Genomic DNA, 23,091 nt, shown 5'->3' on the forward strand with positions numbered 1-23,091 from the left:
AGGAGCATTTGAAAAAAAAATCTGATTTTTGTTTCTCTTGCTTTCATTCTTTGTAACATCAGTATTTGTAAAATATTAAATTGTTTTTTAATGCAAAACCAAGCAATAATAGACCTATAGAAAATGTGATTCGCTGGCTTTCTGTAAATAAGAGGTCTTCAGTCAAGATGTTCCAACCTCTAACAACATGTGAAGAAGTGTGACAGCTCTTGCGACACTGTCTTTCATCTACAGCATAGCTGTCACAATTAATTCTCGCACCATTCCTTGCTCTAACTCAGAAAGACAGCATTCATTTTGTTAAATGCTGAAGCAGGTTTCTGTGTGTGGAAAGACAACACAGGATATATCTTAAAAACCTGAATATTCAAAGTAAATTATTACTCACTATCATGCTGAGCTGTCGTATCAGATTTAACTTGATCAGATGAAAAGGTAATACATTAGTCACCTTTCATACTACAAATACCTATTATTTCTGGTTGGTGAATGATAAACACTTAACCATATTCTGCTGGCTCTGCTTAGAAAAAATGAAGAAGCTAATGCTACTGAGATCTGATGTCTTACCTTTCTTGCATGGTTTCTAGAAATGATTTCTTTCTTCCTTTCATCTCATTCTCCATTTTCCTAAGAAAATTGCAAATGAGACAACATTTACAAGAAAAAGTGTTTGACGTAGGCTAGGGAATCAGCAAAATAAACCTGCATAGTTCTGCTATTTAGAGTCTGAATTTAATGATCATCCCATTGCTCCAATTCTGCTTCCAGGAATTCCCTAGATTTTCAGCATTGCTGAACTGCTGCAATTGTACTACATATGCTCTGTATTTAGACTGCTCAAAAGTGAAGTTCAGCAAGTCTGTTAATCCACAGAGAGAATTACTGCTCAACAGTGTATTTTTTCATGTTTTCTAAGGAATTTCTGCTTAATGGTTTAAAGATTTTTAGTGTGACTGAGGGTTTTGTCACAAATTTTCCTTTCATAAGCCTTACTGGCTTAACCTCTAGGCTGTTCTCTGCCATTAGAGAGACTTGTCATCTATTTAATAAATAGGTGGGCATGGCAACTGTTCCAAATAAACACTGGTCCTTCCACTCCAGAATTCAGAGCTGGGCATTAAACAGCTTGGTAAGAAATGCATCAGTGTGTTCTGGTGTGCTTCTGTTTTGCAAATGGAAATAATCTAGAACTTCATTTTTGAAGTTGCAGTCTAACAATATGAAGATTTTTCTTCAGGTCAAAGCCAGCAATTTTAGCAATAGCAGCTGGAGGAATGGAATCTATTGATTAATCACACTGGCTGAAATTGTTTCCTGAAATTTATGTTATTCTCTAGAGCTTTTCTTAGTGAAGATTTACAGAGAAGATGGTTAGAGATGGAGTTTATGCAGTAAGTTCATTTAGACAATTCTTTACATAGAATCATAGAATAGTTAGGGTTGGAAAGGACCTTAAGATCATCAAGTTACAACCCCCCTGCCATGGGCAGGGACACCTCACACTAAACCATCTCACCCAAGGCTTCGTCCAACCTGGCCTTGAATGCTGCCAGGGATGGAGCATTCACAACCTCCCTGGGCAACTCATTCCAGTGCCTCACCACCCTCACAGGAAAGAATTTCTTCCTTATATCCAATCTAAACTTCCCCTGTTTAAGCTTGAACCCGTTACCCCTTGTCCTGTCACTAGAGGCCCTAATGAAGAGTCCCTCCCCACCATCCCTATAGGCCCCCTTCAGATACTGGAAGGCTGCTATGAGGTCTCCACGCAGCCTTCTCTTCTCCAGGCTGAACAGCCCCAACTTCCTCAGCCTGTCTTCATACGCGAGGTGCTCCAGTCCCCTGATCATCCTCGTGGGCCTCCTCTGGACTTGTTCCAACAGTTCCATGCAACAGTTTATGTTGAGGACACCAGAACTGCACACAATACTCCAGGTGAGGTCTCACAAGAGCAGAGTAGAGGGGCAGGATCACCTCCTTCGACCTGCTGGTCACGCTCCTTTTGATGCAGCCCAGGATACGGTTGTCTGTCTGGGCTGCAAGCGCACACTAAAGCCAGCTCATGTTCATTTTCTCATTGACCAACACCCCCAAGTCCTTCTCCGCAGGGCTGCTCTGAATCTCTTCTTTGCCCAACCTGTAGCTGTGCCTGGGATTGCTCCAACCCAGCCATCCCCTCTCTTCTCCATTTAAGTATACTTGCTCTTCCCTGATCCATATTTGTTCCTCCCTGTGTCCATCCCGTAAGCACTCTGTCAGATTTCCACATGCGCAGAACGCCCCTAAAACACGCTGTAATATTTTACACAATTTCAAGTTTCTTTGTGCTGCATTGCAACATCATCTGCCCTGTACCCACATACTGTCCTTTTAGGCATTAATCACCATTAGCATGCAGGACATCAGAAACCATGGCTGAAACATTCTCCTTCAATGGTCTTTAGAGCAGCAGATTCATTGGCGTCAGTTCTCCACTGGTTAGGCTACTTTGGTTCCACCATCTATCATTGTCCTTTTGATCATCACCAGATCTTTGTCTTTAATTTGATTAGCCTTTAGTCAGATAACCTAAACCCAGTAAAATTCACAATAACATTTATCTGGTTTATGCCAGAAAATTTATTTTCATCATTAGCTTCTTTTACTGGAAATTTTTATCCTAAAGACTTTGCTTGACCCGGTAACATAATTCAGACAGGAGAACACAATGTACAGTTTTATCTATATAATTTCTTATCCATTTTTAATCTTTATAGGAAGGCACTAGGAAGTGTTCGTGCCTATTTTTTTCCCTAATCAAACTTAAACTATTCCAGCTACTTCTAAACTTCCAAGAAAATCACAGAACAATGTAGGTGAAGTTGTAGCAAAGTTCTATGTGTGCTGTAACTAAGACAAAGAGTAATTTAAGGCATGATTTCATGACTGTTTTAATTTGCCATAAATCCATGCTCCCTGACTCACAAGTTTTTAGGCTGACTAGACAGATAACTGAATGATTCATTTTCACACAGATCCATTCCCCATGTCCAACTGAATACTCGCCTTCTGTAGCAGCAGCAGCAATCTAGGCTTTGTGCTTTTTACCTTATTAGTGGGAAGAATGACAAAACCTTACTATAATCTACATATGGGTTAATATTATCTTGAAATTTGCTATGTATTTAGGGGTGAAGAATAATGTTTGAAAGTTCACAAAGCACTTCAGCGGGACGTTTCTTGCTCAAAAATGCAGGTTCCTTGAGTTTATGCATTGTTTTTTTTTTAATATGGGGGAGTACTAATGTGCATATAAAGCTGCCTTTTTTTATTCTTTTCTTGTCCACCTTTGAGATTCCAATTATTGTTTTGACCTTCCTGAGACTGACTTCATTCACTCAGAATCAGTCTGATCCAGTATGCAAAACTCTTTGTGTCATAAAACAAAGCAAAATGTAAAAAAAGTTCTAGCTATGTAGTGGACTTGTCCAAATAGTGTGTAATTAAGAAGAAAATAGCTATGTGCAGAAGGACAAACATCTTCATGCAAACTGTATCACACATGTTGGGTAATGGTATAGTTCAGTGTGATGTGCCATAGCTATCAAACCTGAACTAATAAATAAATGGTATAAATTAAAACGGTAGGTTTTAGTGCTTGAGTTCTCATTGCAGAGAATTCCTGTGCTTGTTTCTGATTTCTGTGTCTGAGATGAAAACAATATGTAAAATGATTTCTGGTAATATTAAGTAAATAAAGAAAACGAATTGATAAAAAGCAAATACTTTTGTGGGATTGTTGCTTTCCTTAAATTTTCACTGTGTTTTTTTTTACAGAGCTTTCAGTAAAGCTAAATTTGACATTTGGAAAGGGCACAAGATTCTTCTAGGCAAGCTTATCTCCTCACTGCTAAATTTTGGCAAATTAATATTTATTGGATGTGCCACAAATTGTTGTTTATTCTGTGTGAGCATCTTGTGCCTCTAGGCACTATGCATATATGAACAGAGGCTTTGCAGCATGTTCTTGGAAGCAGGTTAAATGAGTCAGTTTTTCATTGTTCATTTTTGCCACTACATAACAAAAATTTTCTATTCAGTAAATACTCTTTGTGTTAAATTGTAAGTCCAATTGTATGGAATGCTTATTTGTTTTCTAGACAGTTTTAGGGAAGGTTGATTTTCTTTGCTGAGTTACCTTTCACTTAAAATAAATTATCAAAGAAGTCTCAAAAAAAATGAAAGAAAAACTCAGAAACCCTACTATTTTGTAGGCTGCCAGGAATGTACCTATATATGCAGGCTTTATCCAGCAGGAGGAAACCTTTGTCTCTGTCAAAAAATGCACAGTCATTACTTACATTTTGAAGTTTCCAGAAACTACTAAATATTCTCTTTCAATTGAGACAGGGAAGGTCAGTTTGTTTGCTTGCTTTTTACTAGTATTAGGGGTAATTATATTGCTGACAACTCTGCACTTGCTATTATTAGCAATATGTAATGAATGTTTAATAAGGTACTTGCAAATTATAATTATTTACCATAATTTATATTATGGCAGATATGTTAATGAAATTTGCATTTAGTTGCATGTATAATCATGATCTGTAACTCAGGAGAATATAATAGTTGAATACTTCCGTACAGTGTTTCAAGATTAATTGCCTTCAACCTTAAGTCTTCTTAATTCTACCCTTGTTTATAGTAATCAAAAATACTAAAGCTATTTTTGTTTTCTCTTTGTTAAACTCTTTGCACTTAGCAATGTAGCAAGAAAGCATCAGCTTCATTGTTATGGATTCTGAAATCATCTGGAATAATTGCAAACCGTCCTTGGCCTCGAATCACTCTCACACTGACAACCACTGCTATAATATTAACTATGGCTGTATTCAACATGGTAAGGGGAAAAGGGGTATTTTTTTTCTGTTTGTTTTGTTTTGTTCTGTTCAGTATTTGTTTAGATGTCAAATTTATGGCCCTTGGATATGCCAGGAACCTATATGATAATGATTGCCAAGAACAAAACTGTAAAGCAGAGCAACAGAAAGCATATTGTATAATGGGGACCTCTGCCAACATGATGCTCAGCAGGAGCTCAGATCCTGGCTAAGTTTATTAAAATAAAATATAATTTATAAGAAATTAAAGGTAGTTAAATCCCAGGTTTGAATTGTTCAAATTCCTTGCTCATTTATGCTTTGTTTAGAAACAGAGTATTGCTCAAAAAATGACTCTGTGAAAGACTGTGTGAAACTAAGCTGTATCCAGATTTGTAATTCTCTGCTAATCACAAAATGATCATGATTTATGTGTGATTGAATTTCATGTGCTTCTCTTTTTTTTTTAAAAAAAAAAAAAAGGAAAACAAAATCAGTTACATCAAAACTTCAAAAGTACCAAACTATGGATTTGTTAAGACTGTCCTCTAGTTTGAGCATTTCAACCTATTCTTATTCTTTTCTCTCCTAATATGCAAAATCTGTGTAATTTTATTCTTTTTGTAACTACAGCAAATGCAGAGTAGCTCTGTCATTAATCTGCCTAAATCCTGAATCATAATGTCCTCGTTTATTCTGAAGGATGTGTTGGCTAATAGCATGAGCAGTATGTGTGATCAGAAAACTTCTTTTGCTTTGCCTTGCTGGCTGAGCCTGATTCTGTTTGCAAACCTCTGAAAGCTGAGTGTTCCAGCTCAGTCCTGTATCTGCAAAATGGGAACTGTAATATTTATTTAGGTAATGTTTCCACTCCAACATTAATGCATAGATATTAGTCACATTTTAAATGAGTGAGATTTGCACTTCAGCACTTCCTTTCAGTTGATGGTACTTTTGTTACTTGAGGATCACAAAGGACTTAAAGATCGGTAATACCTACATTGTTTAATTTGTTTTCCCACAACATTTCAGGGGAGCCTTACTCATTGTTACACTAAGTACTAGGCTTGTCAGAATGATGTAATGATGTGATGAACACTTGAAATTTCTGGTGAACTTTCTCTTGATTTAGTCTATTAAATGATCCTAATTTTGTTTTTATTGTTTTTCTTCAGAAAAGTAGGTAGTTTCCCTCTTTCTCCTGCTTTTGTGGGTTTGTTGTTTGTTTTTTTTTTAGGGAGAGGAGATAGATTCCAAAACAATTCCATGTTCAAAATTTACAATTCAGCTAACTGAACTTGATGTTTAAGGTTAGCAGATGAAAAACTCAAAGAAATTTTGGCTGGAAATGACAAGCTCACTTTTCATCAGTGAAGACAGTAAGCAATGGAAACAATTATTCTGAAAAGCTGTTGATTTTCCATCATTTCTTGTCCTCAGCTGAAGACTGTATGCCTTTATGAATGATAATCTTTAGCCAAGCAAAAATTATTTGCCATATTACGGGAAAAAAAACAGAGATGGAGGAGCTTGTGAAATGAAGATTACATTAGTTTTTCTCTTATTTTGAACTCTATAAATATGTAAGAAGAAATGAAATAACCTACTTGGGTTTAAAGCATACTTTGAGTTAGAATTCATGCAACTATATAGTTATTTATTAAGTTAAAAAGTGTAAAAGAAGATATGGTCAGCAACTGTTTTTTTCTTAAAGTTCTACTGTTGTGTACAGCTCACTTCAAATTTGGCCTTCAGCTAGTAAAAGACATTCTAGCAAAAAAACAGTTGTTTAGTATATCATTTTTAGGAACAGATTTTAATTTTATTGGTTCACATCCATTTTTATGTGGACTAAATGTTACAGGAAAACCTAATAGGCTGTATTTTAGTCTTTGTGCCTTATCAGTAGTGACTGCAGCATTACAAATAATTATGTTCCATGATATTCATGAGATGATAATTTTAAGTACAATTCCCACCTTGAAACTAAACCTTAATAGTTTGACTAGCAAAATTACTTTAAACGTGATTGTGAAATTTGCATTTCCTTAATATTAATAGCAAATTGTGGGAGAGACTCTGAAGTATCATTATTATATCTCCAAGCAACATGTACTTAGTAGCAGAGTCCATTAACTGCATTTATTTCCGTGAACTCTTTCAGTAGACAAAGGCGAAATGTAGCCATTAAGATTTAATGGAGATAAAAAGCCTCTAACTCTCCCACACCTAATATATCATAATTAAGATCAAAATGTCAAATAAAACTCAGCCTTTATGGTCAAGGGACATTAGAAAAGACGGGGGGTGCAATTTTATTTCAAATTAGCTGTTTCAGCAGACATCTAAATCTAGTCTTCACATTCGAGAGGTATGTAGTCATCATCAGTGGAAGGAAGTTAAAAAACGGGTAATGTAACATAAGTATTGAATACTTCTTAGCTGAAGGAAGAGGGTGACTAATGTTGCTTCCATTGAGAATTAGATCTGGTGATATATAGAGAGTAGGGCAACAATCAGCGGCTGAGGTATAATGTTTTTGTGAAACTGGCCTGTATTAAACTAAATATGAGAAAGTATACTGCAGGGAACAATCCAGACATCTCAGAGAGGTGGTAGGACTGCATGACTGCAAAGGGTTGATTCTTGGAAGCTAAATGAATGACTGTATCCAGTACATCAAATGATTGTACCTCACCATCCTCTGGGATTCACGTAATCTTGAGGAACATGGAATGATAAAAGAAACCTGGAACAACTCTTTGTTTCAGTGACTTCTGCATCAAATGCATGAATGGTTCTTGGCACAGTGACAGGATCTCAGGGCTATACTGTCCCAGGAAGGTCCCCAGACAGGATCATAGAATCATAGAATAGTCAGGGACAGGACATCTACCACCTCTCTGGGCAAACTATTCTAGTGTTTCACTGGGGAAGGAATGATACCAGAATTTGGGATTCTCCATATTTTTCCTGGGGCATTCATGTGGGGATCTGGGAATAAATTCCTGATGCAGCTGCCAGCCTAACTTGCAGGAAGGAAGGAATTCACATCACTGCTTCATAAGAAGTAGTGATACTCATTTTGGGAAGAAAATTCTCATAAGTTACATGGATATTTGGAGAATTGGTAAAAGAATTAAAAACAGAGAGGAGTCCTGCGTGTTTGCCTTAGAGATTTAGCAAAAGAACAGTGCTGAACAAAAGCGTTGGTGCTTCTTTTTGTGTGTGTTGAGGAAAATGTAAATCCCGTATTTCAACTTGTGATACCAGACTTGCATGCTTCTGCCATACGTAAAAGCGCACTGAACATACACTCTATGTTCTGCTGAACAAGAGTAGGGTACAAACATAAAGAACTTAGTTTAAAACAGCTCTATAAAAACCGTAGAGCATTGTGTCTTGAGAAGATTGCATAGCTCTTCTGGAACATCAGAAAATTAATTGAAAGTATAGTTGCATGTTCATATGAGGCAAGGAAAAGGGTTCAAAGTACCTCAGTGAGAAAGTTGGCTTTGTTTTTAGTAAGATAAGGGTGACCTTATAGCTCTGTACAACTACCTGAACAGAGGATGGAGCAAGGAGGTGGCTGTTCTCCCAAATAACAAGTGACAGGACAAGAGGTAACGGCCTCAAGCTGCACTGGGGGAGGTTTAGGCTTGTTATTAGCAACAATTTCTTCACTGAAAGGATTGTCAGGTTTTGGAACAGGCTGCCCAGGAAAGTGGTGCAATCACCATCCCTGGAAGTGCACAGAAAGTGTGAAGATCAGGCCCTTAGTGACATTGTTTAGTAGTGGACTTGTTAGTGCTTGGCTAGAGGTTGGACTTGTTGATCTTAAAGGTCTTTTCCAACCTAGTTGATTCTACCATTCTGATGATGATGTTGATGATCCAGTGTATTAGTCTTTTGCAGTTTTGTGGTCAGATAACAAGGGAGATACACTAACCATGCTGTGAGGGGAGAATCTGTCACCTCATGGCTCCTATTGAAACAAGTAGCAGCACAGGAGTATTTTCAACACGTGAGGCAAAATCTCACAACTGAAGATTGCAGATGATACAAACACAAGAAAAGAAAAAGCTGTTGGAATACATGAAGTTAAAATGAGAATTTAATGGTAGTGTGCTCAGCTGTTCCCTGGCAAACATTGGTATTCATAAAAAATATTGCTTTCATTTGAGTCATTTGAGTAGGTGTGACTGCTTAGTAGGACTGAGCTGTCTATTAAAAAAATACTATGTTGAAGAACAATATATATCTCCAAAGCGTGATAGCAGATGTAGGTAACTGATGAGAGACAAGAAAGGCAAGTACAAACACATCATTCAGAAATAACTGTTGTTTGGCTTACGGGAGATGACAACATTTCCATATCCTTTTTTTTTTTTTTTCCCCTTTCTGCGTTTATTTATGTGTTCACGGATACACCACATTTCACATAGCATTCTGTGTATGCAGGTAATGTTTATAGGACACAAATACCCTGTACAAAGCTCAAAACCAAAACTAAAATGCTTTAATATAAATTAAGAGATGTAAATAGACATGCGCATATACATGTTTATATAGTATAATTGTGTTTGAGTTCTTTATTGTATTTAATCTTTTGCTATGTGAACATGTGTGGGATGGGATTCTGAAACAAAATATAGTTATTTCATGTTTGCAAAAAAAAGGAAATGCACTATTGGTGGGATGTGGGAAATCTTTTTTCTCACCATTTTCAAATGACACCTATTAAGATGCGAATGTTGGGGGCAGGAAAGGGGATTAAATACTTAAAGCTGTCTGGAGGACCTTTGCTCAGGATTGTTCCTGTTAAAGAGGAAGACCAACACCAGCTGGATTAAACAGTAACCAAGAAGGATTTCTGAAGTAAGGAAGGAAATAGTGTGAGAAGTAGTATAAAAGAAGCACAGAAATTTGTAACAGGAAGCAGAGACCTAAGAGTGAAAACAGCTGATTGACAAAAGCTGGTTTGACACTACCGTTAGTATAGGTTACTGATTGCAGGTTAATTATGTGTAGTTTCACATAAACAGAGAATCGTGTTAGTGAAGGAAAACAACCTGAACGTGCAACTGTACAAACAAAGGTGAGTGCCAATTCGGTCTTGGTAGCAGGTGGTGTACCGATCACCTTCTCAAGTCCACAACTGATCCTGCTTCTGTTGAAGTAGTGTTACGGGGATAACAATTTCAAACTCTTCACAGCAGCACCACAAAACATATCACTGACCATGAGTGGTGGCTTGGGAGGTTGGATAGTCTATAAAAAAGAAAAAAAAAAAAAAAACCGAACCAAAACTCACTGTATATGTAGTAAAGTGCTGTGACATGTTGCCAAGGGGGACCAGGGAGTCTCCATCCTTGGAGGTTTTCAAGACTTGGTTATACAGAGCTGTGGCTGACCAGATCTAGTGTTAAGTTGTAAATTGATAAATCTTTTTGATCCACATTTGATTACTCTGAGTGAAACTGTGCAGTTTTCTCTGGGGCAGTAGATAAAGACAGGGATGAGGCATTTAGATCTGCAGAGAACAACAGGTGAGAAGGAGGCAACCCTTGGAGCTCTGCAATGGTCAGCCTGGAATGGATTTCTGTATGAGAGAGACTGTGAAATTTTCTAATGAAATTAAGGTAATGGGCAACGTCTGTGAGGAAAGCTTGGGATTTTGGAAAGGAAGCACCTGAGGAGCTGAGTAAAAGAACGTGGATGAAATTTAGTAGTACGGAGTGCAAGGTTATGGTTGGTCTGACAGATCAGTGACAAGAAATTCTGATACAAGTTGGAAGCCCATCAGGTGGAGATGCAGTGAATTCAGGGTTTTCATTAATTCTGTGGATTTGATGACAACTCAGCTAGATCACAATAACCATCCATGTGACTGCTCTTAAGGTAAGTATAAATCCCATTTACCTAAGTGGTTCCCAGTGAAGGAAAGCTACCTCATGTTCGCTGAGCATGACTTTAGTGGCTGGGATTGTGCCAATGTGTAACAATGTGTTCAGCTGGTATAACCTCATGATCTCTCTGAGCCCCACTTGCATGGATAAGCTATTGAGGTTTTGTAGCTGTGAGCAAGGGAGCTGTCATTCTAGGATAGTATGAAAACATACTTCTGTGAAATCAGTATTAATGCTATTGCATGACTCACTGATAAAATCTGGGAAGTGTGTTTGCAGTTTTGGTCACCAAGAAGGTTGAATTGAAAGAGACTACTAGAATGATTAAGGGAATGAAGAGCTTGTTTTCTAGGAAGACACTAGAAAAACATAGTTTTCTGAGCATAATGAAGGCTGTGATAGCATTAAATATTAAAAAGAATATTAGTGAGAGAAAGGAGATATCTAAAAGTTAAAGAATGAGATTCACACAAGAAGAAAAACATGAGAACTAGCCATGAATATTGGTTAAATGTAGAAACTATTTAAGTGGTGAGATTCAAAGCAGTGTAATTAATGTAGTCACAGAAATCTAACTCATTAAGGAAGCATTGGATCAATACATTTAAGAGGTGCTCTATGATGATGGTTTCATGTGACATCAGCTGGCTGAATTTGATGACCCAGGAGATACTGGTTTCACTCTCCTGTTTCAATAACATTAGTACCAATACTATTGATATTGTTATTATGTTATTACACCTGTGTAAATCAACTTCAATAAAGACTTCTTATTCTTCTTTAATTTTCTATTTTCTATTCTTTAATTCTTCCTGTGTTTAAACAGGAGGTTGAGTTGATGTAAATCCAGGAATTATTCATATTGAATTTACTTAATCATTGTCTGTCTTTGTGTGAGTTTATGAAATACGAAAGTAATGTAACAAAGAGCCTTTCGTCTTTTATTAAAATGGAAAGTAGAGGCTAATAAGCATGGTTTTGTCTGAAGATGCAGGAACAAGTAATCAAGTGATGTCATTTTCCCTTTGCTATTTCAATTTGCAGTGAAATACCAAAGTTAAATGATTACTGGCAAGGCTTTCAGTGCTTCGCCATTTGTCTTCTCTACTTTGACCTTAAACAGCTGACAAGCTAATGGATTGTATGTTGTTTTTCTCTAGTTTTTCCTGGATAATGCTGTAAAAGCTTTTCCCTCAGTTCTTAATTCGTCAAATGCAAGTTTTCCTAATTTGAGTAATCAGACACGGTGGTGTATACAAAACAACTGTTTTTTCCTACCGGTAAGTCCATTTTTACATTTCTTTCTTTATTTACAACAATTGCACTAAATTGACTGTTGCTGGATCTGCTTGAAGTTAAACACCCACCATTTTTTAAGTCTGTAGCAAAAGCTTGGGTTTTTTTTTCAGTCACCTCTAACTGGATTTGAAGTAAGTAGGAAGTGAAAGGAGGTTAGTACTTCTGAAAATAGAGGGTTTAATGAGCGTCAGGTTAAAAAGCAGGAAATAGCACGATAACTAGGAAGCCTAGCTCACCCATGCCAACAAATGGGTGTTACAAGGTTACAGGAGAATACACAGCAACTGCCAGGCAGACTGTGCACTGAAAGCCGTGTCGGTCCACAAATGTGTTTCATAACGACTAGTGGTAGACCTGAAAATATTCAGATTTTATCATTGTCCTGGCAGTAAATGTGAAATCTATGATCATCACCCTTCTGTCATTGCATGTTTGATTAAGAGGCTGGGTGAGAAGGGGAGAAATACAACACTCATGTACCACTGCATAGGCTGTTTAAAAGAACTGAACTGATTTGAAAATGTATTAGGGTGAACAAAAGCAGAGTAGCACATGCAAGAAGAGGAGCAAGGACATTGCTGGAAAAAAATGTGATCTGTATTCTAGAGAACAATGATTCTTAAAGGGATTACAAAAGACCCGCAGTTAAACATAATAGGCTGTATATTGTGCCAAAACAGGTCAACAGTCTTTGGATGAATAAGTAGGAGGCAGCAAGAGGAGAAGGGAGATTATTTTCCCTCTATGCAGGATTGATGAAACCAGTACTAGAATGGTGTGTGCTGATTTCCACACAATGTGTTTTGCATAAAACAGCTACTCACTGTGTCAAGCTGAACAATCCTTAGTCACACACAAAAACAAAATGTTAGTTATATATAGACCCATCCTGGGGAAAAAAAAAAAACAAACAAAACCAAACCAGTTACAGTAACTGCAGCACTTACTTAGAGATTTTCAGCATCTCCCTGGTAAAGCTACAGCACAGCATGACTTTGATTCTTATTTTCAAATTTAGCTAACTAAATGTCACCAAGTATGGAAAGGTGCCTGCGTCTTCTTTTGACTTAATTGGCACAAAAAATCTGTTAAAATGTCACTTCTGATAATAATAAATGAAAAAGTTGTGTTGGGTAGAGTTTTTAAAAACTTTTTCCACAACCTATTTTTATTAAGTATCTCTCAAATACACATAATTTTCACCTTGCACAACTGCACAACTTCTAGCTTGAAAAAGCTGTGAATTTGAGTTACTACTTTTGATCTTAAATGAAAAAAAAACCCACCAAAACTCCAGAATTCTTCTCTTTACCAAATGAGATACTGAATACTTAAGCTGCAAAGTTTGTTTCCTTATATTAAAAACTCAATCTTTTGAATCTGTGTGTTAGCTTTTAACCTTTATTCATATAGATAAACTTCCTGTGATTTACGATAAAGGACCTGACAGATCTATAGACTATGTTATCTAAAATGAATGAACAAGAGATTTTTTACTTACTTCAGCCCCAACAGAATTTAGTTCATTTTGAAGCAAATTGACTCTCCCCCCTCACCCAGCACCCAGAATAACTTTTCTGAGTTGTATTGTTTGTTTTCTTGTTCTTTTTCAAGATGCATCAAAGGTAACGCAGTAAGTTAGGTCTTTGCTTGTGTTGAGTTTTGTTTGGTTTTGCTATGATGCTTCTGTTGTTTCCGTATAATAGAAGTTAGGCCTGGGAGATTTCAAGTCATGCATGTCTGTTCCTGTGATAAACTACAGTCTGGTATTAGTGCTGCCACCTCCACATATTAAATAAATAAAGTCCTAATCCTGACTTCTAAAAGATGCAGTTTTAGAATACACTTTATTTGGCTAGGGATTTCCAAAATTACTTCCTTCTAAAGTTTTTCTTCGCAGACATATTGAGCAGAATCCCTTTTTACTTTAGTAAAGATCTTTATAACCACAGAACTGTAGGTCTTACATTTTTCAGAGAAGAGCTCAAATGGACTGGGGTTGATCGTAAGGGTGTAGTGTGCTGTTCAAGGCACAGGGCCTGTGATCCAGGTAAGAAAGGCACTCAAATTCTGTAAGGTATTGGTTAAAATACCATTTATTGGAGCTAGCACAAAGAGAAAAAAGGGGGTAGATGGAGTTACATCCCTTCAGTATTAGGAACCCTGAATTGTGCAGCACCAGACAGTTCTGCAGTCAGGAATAGTGTGAGGTACAGATTCCGTCTGTGGAGATGTTACCCAATATTTTTGTCTTTTGAGCTCTTACAGGATTTTTTTAAAAATAAACATTTCTATTTGTCATTTCTGCTGTCAGACAAAAAGCATCCATGAGAACTTGCTGCACTAGATAAAGGAGAAGCCACAGAGGTGGCATAACTGCTGCTACCAAGTGGGAGCTGCCTGCAAGCTCCTTGGTTGCTTGAGTTGGCCGAGCTGGCTGAGATTATCCTGCAGCTGAGGGATATGCAGAGCACAGCACAGGTGGTCAGCTTCACTGCTGTGTGGGTTGCTAACACTTCAGTGTGCAATGATATTCCCATCAGGGTCACTGCAAAGGATAGGTATCACTGCAACTCTGCCTTGGAGAAAGCCTCAATGCCTGTGTAGTCAGAGCACATTTCTTTCTTCAGTAGAAAGTTGTACAGAGGTGTAGGATGAACGTAGATCTTCACTAAGAAACAAGCCCAGTATACCTGCACACAAAAGAGGTAATTTTTTTCCCAGCTGGGCATTAATTTCTCTGTAGGAATGTTCATGCTCATTTGATGAACAGAGAGCAGAATGCTTGGCCCCTGGGACAGGCTGCCATTTGTTTGACAGGCTGCAGTCTTTGACAAAGACCAGAGTTCTCATGATATACATAGGTCAATAATTCCACTAGTCCTGATTTTCTGTATCTGGTTATTTTGACTGTTCCTTCACCAAATCATTGTTTTCCAGTGTCTTCCCTGCTTTGTAACTGCATGCATGCTTTTAAGATTCTAGCTAGAATGCCAGTTACCTTTATTCCCCTACAGTATGTGACTTCCTGTGGAATGCAGGCATCAGAGAAGTTTTATTTTTGGTGATTCTGAGCAGTAGCTAATTCTGTTTATTTCAAGCAGATCTGCAAGCAAATTGCAGTAACGGCAGAGACTGAGATGGCAGATCAATTCTGTCTGATGGGTGCTGTGAAAATTATTCTTCTTAGTGTTCCTCCAACATTTAGTATACAGTGATTCAAGTTCTGTCAAGAAGTGCTGCCATCAACAAGTCAACAGTGGTCTGAAATAGCATATCTAGAAATAGAATGCTTTGTAGCTCCAGAAAATATGACTTCCTTACAAGGTGCAGGACTGTAATTTTCAGGAAGCGTCTTTGGCAAAGGCCCTGTATGTTAAAGTCTAAGATAACAATCCTCGTGAGAATGTATAATTCCTGGTTTAACATTAATATTGATGCCCTAATAAATTTCCAGAAAGTATGTAGAGAAAGTATTTTTCCAGGAATTTAATTTCAACCGTGCATATTTTTATTGATATATATGACATAGGAAAGAAAAGGCCTTTTTTTAGCAACTTAATGTGTTCTTATGTAGTCATAAGAGGATTGATTGGACAGATTTTTTTATATCTGTATTATGCATACGCCATGTTATTAATCTTTTTATTTTTCATGCCAGCTGTATTTCTGCAGTTTGTAAAATTTGTGTATCTATGAGGTTCATAACAACTATTGCATCAGTTTATAAATATAGCAAATATAGGCAATGAAATTGTTGTTTTCAGATATTTAGACATTTCACGTTGAGCCTTATGGTAGTGATACATACAGGGTACTTACTGAACTCAAACATGAGTTAAAACCGTACAGTGGCACAGGAATAAATCTTTTGTCAGTCTGCGGGCAGTGGACTCTTAAATTAGACTTCAACACCAGGAGTGGTGTTCCATGAATAGGCTCTCCTCACTACTGCAGAAGAGTAAACAAAAAAATGACAAAGGGTGAAAATTAGGAGTATAATCTGGATTCTGTTGAGTTTTGGGTGAATTGAGGCCTAGTAAGAAAAATTATCTATTTTATTAAATAGCAACATCTGGTTATTGTTGACTGTCTGTAAACCATAATGTCCCGGGTTGTAAAGGATTTCATTTTTAAGTGGTCAGTCAATAATACTAGCATTTTATTATGTATGATGTTCTACTCAGGAATAAAATTCTAAATATTTTCCATTTGATTTTTCTTTGTCAGTATTTTATATACAGCTGCATATTAGGGCTCATTTCCTGTTCTGTTTTCCTGAGGATTAATTACGAGTTAAAAATGGTGATAATGTTGATTGCATTGGTGGGCTACAATGTTATCCTTCTGCACACTCATGGGCCCATGCTGGATGACTACAGCAAATTTATGTATGCAATGGCACCTCTTAGAAGGTAGGTGGATAACTCTAGTCCTTCTGAAATTAACTGAAATTAAATACTACCTATGGCATTTCTCAGTCATGGAACAGATTTTTTTCTGCGTGTTTAGCTATATAATCTACAAGTCATAATTTAAAAACATTGTCACGCTGCAGTTAATATATGATTTAATGTCACACCTTAGAGCATCAGAATAAAATAAACAAGTCTGGGCACATGCTATAGGAAATAGACTATGGTTTAATTTGCCTTTTTTTAATAAAGGACATTAGGAAGACGTTATCATGAAGGTAGTTAAGGCCTAAGGCTGAATATAATTAACACTGTTAAGACATTTGCTGCAAGCCAAATAAAATCAACTTCCTCAAACTAGCACATTGTCTTAAAGCTCTACAAATTCAGTCTTAGCTACTGAAAACAATAATAAACCAACAGTTTGGAATTTTTTTGCTGTGCTCATGAATTTGTGTGTTAATTTTTCTGTGAGACTGCTGAAATCTTTGTTAGAGGTGATGATACGTAAAACCAAAATTATGACTCAATTCTAAGTACTGCTGTATAAAGTAATATTTGGACACCTGTAATTTCTACCTCACTTTCAATCAAAGAGGAGATTCTCCTTTATGCAGGCTGAGTGTGCAGTGCATGTACCACAGCAGAAAAACTGAATGCTCAGAATAGAGTTCTAGTATCCTTCTTCCTGTGCTGTAAGCTTCTTGAGATCTTTAGGACACAAAGACAGCCATGGAAAAGGATCTGAGTTTTTTAAAAGTGTGTGTTCTTTGCACTTAAATCTAAAGATTAAATGAACAAACCCAGGTCGTTTTTTTTTTTCCATTGCATTAGAGGAACAGATATCTGTGTGATGGGATGGAGAACAATGGAACAGGTTAGATTGAGCATGTGCTTCTGGCAGCCCTGATTTTGCCAGTCAAGATGTGTGTCTGTTGGTATATTCCTTCCTAAATCTCTCACCAAGGTTCTTCTTTCAGTGGCATCTGTAGGAGAGTGCTAGGGAAAATTGTTCTCCATCACTTGTAGTGTCTTTTCCCAAAGCAGAGCTATTAATAAACTCTGTACGAGAACTAGTTTGTGCCTCCTGTAATTCTGAGGTGAAAAGACATCTTGGAACTTAGGTGCTTTATTTTCTGTTTCTTGACATTCATTAGATACAATCAAGCTCTCCATTATGGAAGTAGTGTTACTATATAAATTAAAAAAAATCTCTTTTTAATCTGCCTGTATAGAATAAACACCAAATACTCTTCATTTGTAAGCAAACAAGGACATAATTTTTACTAAATCCTTATCGGATTTCAAATTGTAGGCACATTTGCACAAAATGCAGAAGAGTAATTATACCTACATAATGGAATTAATCATATTTCATCAAATAATAAAGCATATCATGTTTAAATTGTCGCGGTTTACATACCAGAAAGTAGTGTAAATCGTGGTCTTATTCTTGTACTGAAGTAATTTTGTTTAAACTTTTGAGCAGCTTGCTTTACTTATGTTTATATTTTGTAGGCCAGGAATACTGAAAGACCTGAAGACAATGGGCTCAATTTCTTTGTTTATATTCTTCATCACATTACTGGTTTTGGGCAGACAGGTAAGATGCACACTTCTCTGCATCAGTGGACACAATGACAGCGTTCACATACAACCTGCTACCTTCTCAAGCGTGCTATAAATTTTCTGACACCTTTACTCCTTTCTGCCCCACCCCCTTGCAAAGAAGTGTCACAGCATCTAAAAAGCTATTTTTTTTATTACCTTCCAATATGCCCTTAAAACTCACCAATAACTGTCATTGAGCCTGTAAACATTATGCTGATAGTGTGCTGTGACTATTGCTTGTCATGTTGACCAATATTGTCTCATGGCTTCCTAGTGTGATCCCATCTGTCTGCATCCATCTGCTGTCTCCCTAGTTGCTTAATTACAAGCTATTTTCTTCACAGTTATTACAATTTGATGAAGACACAGAAACAATGTAGCATGCAAACAGAAGTGTACCACATACTGAGGCCATAGTTGCACTGAAACTATGACCCAACAGGAAGCTACTCTTTTTGTTAACCAGTTGTGCTTTTTCAGTGCCAGTGTGATGTCAATGGCCTTACTTTCTATGAAGCTGAGGACAGGTGCAAGGGCAATTCCTTATATAAATCCTCTGGTCTCTCCATCATCCATGGTTAAAACCGCAACTCCAGCCCATTGCGCCAGGAATGATGCAGTGCACATGAGAGGGCTCTGGGATGGAAGAAGCAATCCATGTGGGATCTCATGAGCACCCTGTATCCCCATAGCCTTGGGAAGGATCTTATCCCAGACTGTCTTTAAATCACTCATTTACATTACAATTCCTTTAAATATAATGACTGTCATTTAAATTGACAGGCAGGCTTTGCAGATTACTAGACAAAAAATTCTCAGCTGGCAGCTTCTCCAGTAGAAGATCCAAAGATTTGCTGTAGTGGGGAGCACCCTTCTTGAGTTAGAAATAACATTCTTCATCTGTCTTGCTGCCAGCACAGTATGAGTTTGCTAATTTGATGATGGTCGCATAGTGGGGCTGGAGCACAACTACTTCCTCTTGAAAAGCAGGATAAATACTTCATCGCACCAGTTGACAATCTGTAGTCTCTGGGTGCTACACTGAGGAAAAAAGGAGAGTGTTTATTTGTTGGTTCAGTCACATCAACAAGAAAGTTTTCTTTGCATACAACAGTGTGCAGGTATTGTTCCCTGTCACACCAACTACAAAATGATTCTGTAATGGAAAAAGTCTTTGTTTTCAGAGCTATAGGTTCAGGACCCTTGTCATGATACCATTTGTTTGCAGCTCTTCAGTCTTTTGCCTTTGATTTTTCTGCTAATTTATTCTTCCTTAAGGAAGGCAAAAAAACCTCTGTGTTTTCAAACACTCCCAAGCAAAGTCTAAATGATAACTAGAAAACTTTGTGAACTAATTTTAATGCTTACTTGGCATAAGACTGGCCATTTTAAGTTACCGCTAGTGATACTGACTGATAGCAAATGCTTTGGAAAAGAATAGGGGAGGAAGTGAATCTGTGTAGAGTGACCCCTCCAGGAACATATGCTTCTCACCTTCTGCCAGTTGACATTTTTGTGGCAATTTTTAATAACTATTGGCTGCTCTGCTTTCTGTTACACTGTTTGATCCATTTTTAATCTTTTTTAATCTTCTGGGTCTTCCCAGCACTTTCTCATGATGAATTTCACAACTTGATAAAATGTCCTGTGAAAGTGTCTTGTTCTTAAACTTTCTGCTTGCTACTTTCATTGAGTGGCACTTGCAGAACACTGTCAAGACATCTTGGCAGTGTAGGCAAAGTAAAGTTCTTCCTTACCCTTCTTCCACAGAGAAGTAATACAAGTAATTTCTCTCTTTGCTATTGAATTTTTCTGATTTGCGGGTAATACTGTGTCTCTTCTTTTAATATCTGATTATTTTAACAATGCCAGAGATAATAGCTGCTTATGAAAATGGTGGTCTTTCCATTTCCCTCAAGCTGGCATTGGTGCTCCTCTGTCCCCAGAGTGGATAACCAGAAAGATCATCTAAACCAAAGAATGCTTTCCCTACAGGCCTTGCTTTGTGAACCTGCCACCACTGGTCAGAGAGATGCCTGTCCTTGTACAAAAGCAGGAGGGTGAATGTGTGTCTCTGGTTGAATGGGAAAGAAGAGCCAGAGAGATAGTATGTCATTGCATGTTATATAAGCCAATTTAATTCTCAGGTTCAGTTAATACTTTTATCTGCAGAACTAGCATCTTTACTGAAAGAAGTAGGCCTTCCCTCAGCTACTCATTCTTAACTGTTCTATCGCCTCATTTGTACTGGCACAGCTGCCTGTGGAACTGTAGAGTGGCTCAAAATAGGGTAAAAATCTGCCTTAAAAGTTAACTGGAAAAATGGTTGGGTTGCTGACAGATCTATTTCCAGATCTGGTTTTACGGTGTGGCTGTAGCAATGCTTGTGACAAAAGAATAAGCACAGAATGGGAGTGAGCAGCCAGATGTGAGGCTGAAAGTAGAACTGCTCTTTTTTTTTATGGTCATGCCAACACTGATCCCTGACACTGAGATCAAGTGATGCATTTCATTCTGCATGCGTGCCATTACAGTTAATTGAAGATAATATGGCAGCAGGCAGACAATATGTTAAGAATAGCAGCTATTGCACCCTGCTCAGGCATTGCCCAGGAGAATGCAGATTGGTATGGGCTAGACTGTGTAAGGTGTATGCTCACATGTAAATTCTATTGAGTATTAAATCTCTCTTATGGCCCAATTTGCATAACCAGTATCATTTCTTATCAGTACCTAAAATAACAAATAGCCCATTACTCTGTAGGCTAGGTGAATATTTTTGTTTTTTTCCATGATGGATTGTATTGTGTTTGTCCACACTGGACTTCATTGGCTGTTTTACTGCCCAGATGTTTATAGCAACTTCCCTCAGCAATGAAAACTGTTTATTTGTAATCTCTGTTCTGCCTTTTACTAAGCTTTTATTCTGTGAGAGGTTCCTTCTCTTCTTAGATAACGTAGCCTTTTCAAGAGCCCTTATGAAAGAATGTAAGGAAAACTTCTTTTCAACTTCACTCTTATTGCCCATTGACTTCTTCATAACAGATGAAGGCATGTTCACAGAAGAGATGTCAGCTCTCCCCCGTTGTATCAGCTTTAGCTGATATGTCTAAATAGCTATTTTTCTTAGCATATTTTTTTCAAAGTAACTTGTTCTATTTTTCCCAGGGTCAGCACAGTTCTTTTCCAAAGAGCTGCATTATATCCTTACCATTTGTCATTTGATTAATGTTGTGGCTGTTTTGAATGAGCTGGCTCTCCACAGCAAGTTTCAGACTAGCAGCTTCTCATTTTGGTTACTTTTGAGCTGATGACTTCTGGCTGATCGATTTATTATGGCATCTTCTGCTGATGCTCCATGTTGAGATACTTTCTTTGACTTGCTGTTAGCAAATAATGGCTGTGAGGTGGAATCTCCTTAGCTCCCTCACTTGAATGAAAACCTAGGCTTAACTTCTATGATCTTAGCTGCTTCAGTGCTGTCTTTGCTGCCCCTTTGCTGAATGCCATAGCATTCATCTTCCCGGACTGTAGACATCTATCTTTCCTTTCTATGTGACATTCTTTCAGTGAGGAGAATTAGTTCATTTTCTTACTTAAGCAAATATTGAAAACAGACCCAGGTGAGTGTCCCACTAGAATTTAAAAATATAGATAAATCCATCTCTGTGCAATCAGTGAGACATGAATCAGTTCCTGTTGCACTTAACTACTTTCGCCCAAGAAGTTAACACTGACTTGAACCTGTGGGTTTCCTTGCCCAGATGCATGGTAGTCTCTTGTCCTGGCAGAAGCCAATTAATCTGTGATGCCCGGAGGAATGCAGTGTCCTTCATGCCTCCTTGGGCGTTCCACTATGCTCACCTCCTGGGAAATGGTGTCAAATAAAGCAGCATAAGGTGAGGAAGGAAAATTTTGTATCTCAAGGGTATTGTGCATGCAGAGCCATTCCGAGATACTTTCATTCTGATATCTTGAAAAAGTCCTGGAGATAACATTTAAAATAGGAAACAACCTTGGTTTTCATATGACTGTAAGGCTACAAAGATTGAACAGGATCTTTGATGGGCTGTATACTGAATTGGATAAGTCATGCAAACATTAAAAAAAAATAACACAACAACAAACAAACAAAAAACCTCAACAGAATTTGAAATAAATTTTAATAAAGTAATGTGTGGTTTGTGGGGGTTTTTTTTGTTTGTTTTAAAAGCCTGAATAGACATTCTGAAATATGATATGATTTTTTTTTAACTTCAAAACAAATTTTAGAATACATTCTGTTTGATTATTTCTGAATTCTCTTTGCCTTTTTTTGTGGCAGCCTACATTTCATTCAATAAAAATAAAAAGCAGAAAATAAAATTATCTGTTTAACTCTTAAAAAAAAGAAATATATCCTTTTGAAGACTTCAGCTTATCCAGTACCCTTTCTTTTCAATACAAAGTTGGCACAATAGAAACCTAATTTCAGCAGGCATCCAGTTTACTTTTTTCAATTTATGGAAGTAATTTTGATATCCCAGGTTTTGACTGGATATTTTTTTTTCTGCTTGAATACAGGTGGTAGCAGTTGAATTTATCATCTGTGTGGGGAACTTCAATGTGTAAATATGTAATATACATACAAATCTGACATTCTAAAAATGTGACTCCATGTATTTTGCATCGTGTAGTGAATTTGGGGAAAAAAAACCTGTTCATGACCTGCCTTCTTATAGAAGGGATAACTGCCATTTGGTATAGGAATGACGCCAGAGAACAACAAGAAAATCCTATTTCCAAGTTCCTGCAGAAGCCTGTTCTCAGGTTCACTGATCCTTCATGTTTGCCTTTACAAACATTTCTTTGCCCACTCTTCATTTGGTTATAATCTGCAAATATCATTTAGTAACGTGTAGTTACTTGAAAATATCCAGCTTATTTGCTTATTTGACATCTCAAGGCCAGATTTCTGGGATGCATCATGATCCTTTTTAAGATGTGAAGTTTCAT

At 37.3% G+C, this 23,091-nt stretch overlaps 2 protein-coding genes across 3 annotated transcripts in view; one reads left to right on the plus strand and one right to left on the minus strand.

The window, feature by feature from the left end:
• Nucleotides 1–23,091, plus strand: part of ADCY2 (adenylate cyclase 2) — a 210,949-nt gene that overhangs the window by 170,482 nt on the left and 17,376 nt on the right. For both annotated transcript variants that reach the window (XM_061449191.1, XM_061449189.1), the window contains 4 exons: nucleotides 4,745–4,882; nucleotides 11,932–12,051; nucleotides 16,301–16,485; nucleotides 18,004–18,088. In XM_061449191.1, the coding sequence (XP_061305175.1) occupies nucleotides 4,745–4,882; nucleotides 11,932–12,051; nucleotides 16,301–16,485; nucleotides 18,004–18,088 (528 nt within the window). The remainder of the gene's footprint in view (nucleotides 1–4,744; nucleotides 4,883–11,931; nucleotides 12,052–16,300; nucleotides 16,486–18,003; nucleotides 18,089–23,091) is intronic.
• SEMA5A (semaphorin 5A) overlaps nucleotides 1–23,091 on the minus strand; it is an 831,366-nt gene that overhangs the window by 156,739 nt on the left and 651,536 nt on the right. The gene's annotated exons all lie outside the window — the stretch shown is intronic.

This window comes from Pezoporus flaviventris, unplaced genomic scaffold, assembly GCF_033815535.1.
Source record: "Pezoporus flaviventris isolate CSIRO_AGI_PZ_B2104156 unplaced genomic scaffold, CSIRO_AGI_Pfla_v1 ptg000007l, whole genome shotgun sequence".
NCBI classification, from domain to species: Eukaryota; Metazoa; Chordata; class Aves; order Psittaciformes; family Psittacidae; genus Pezoporus; species Pezoporus flaviventris.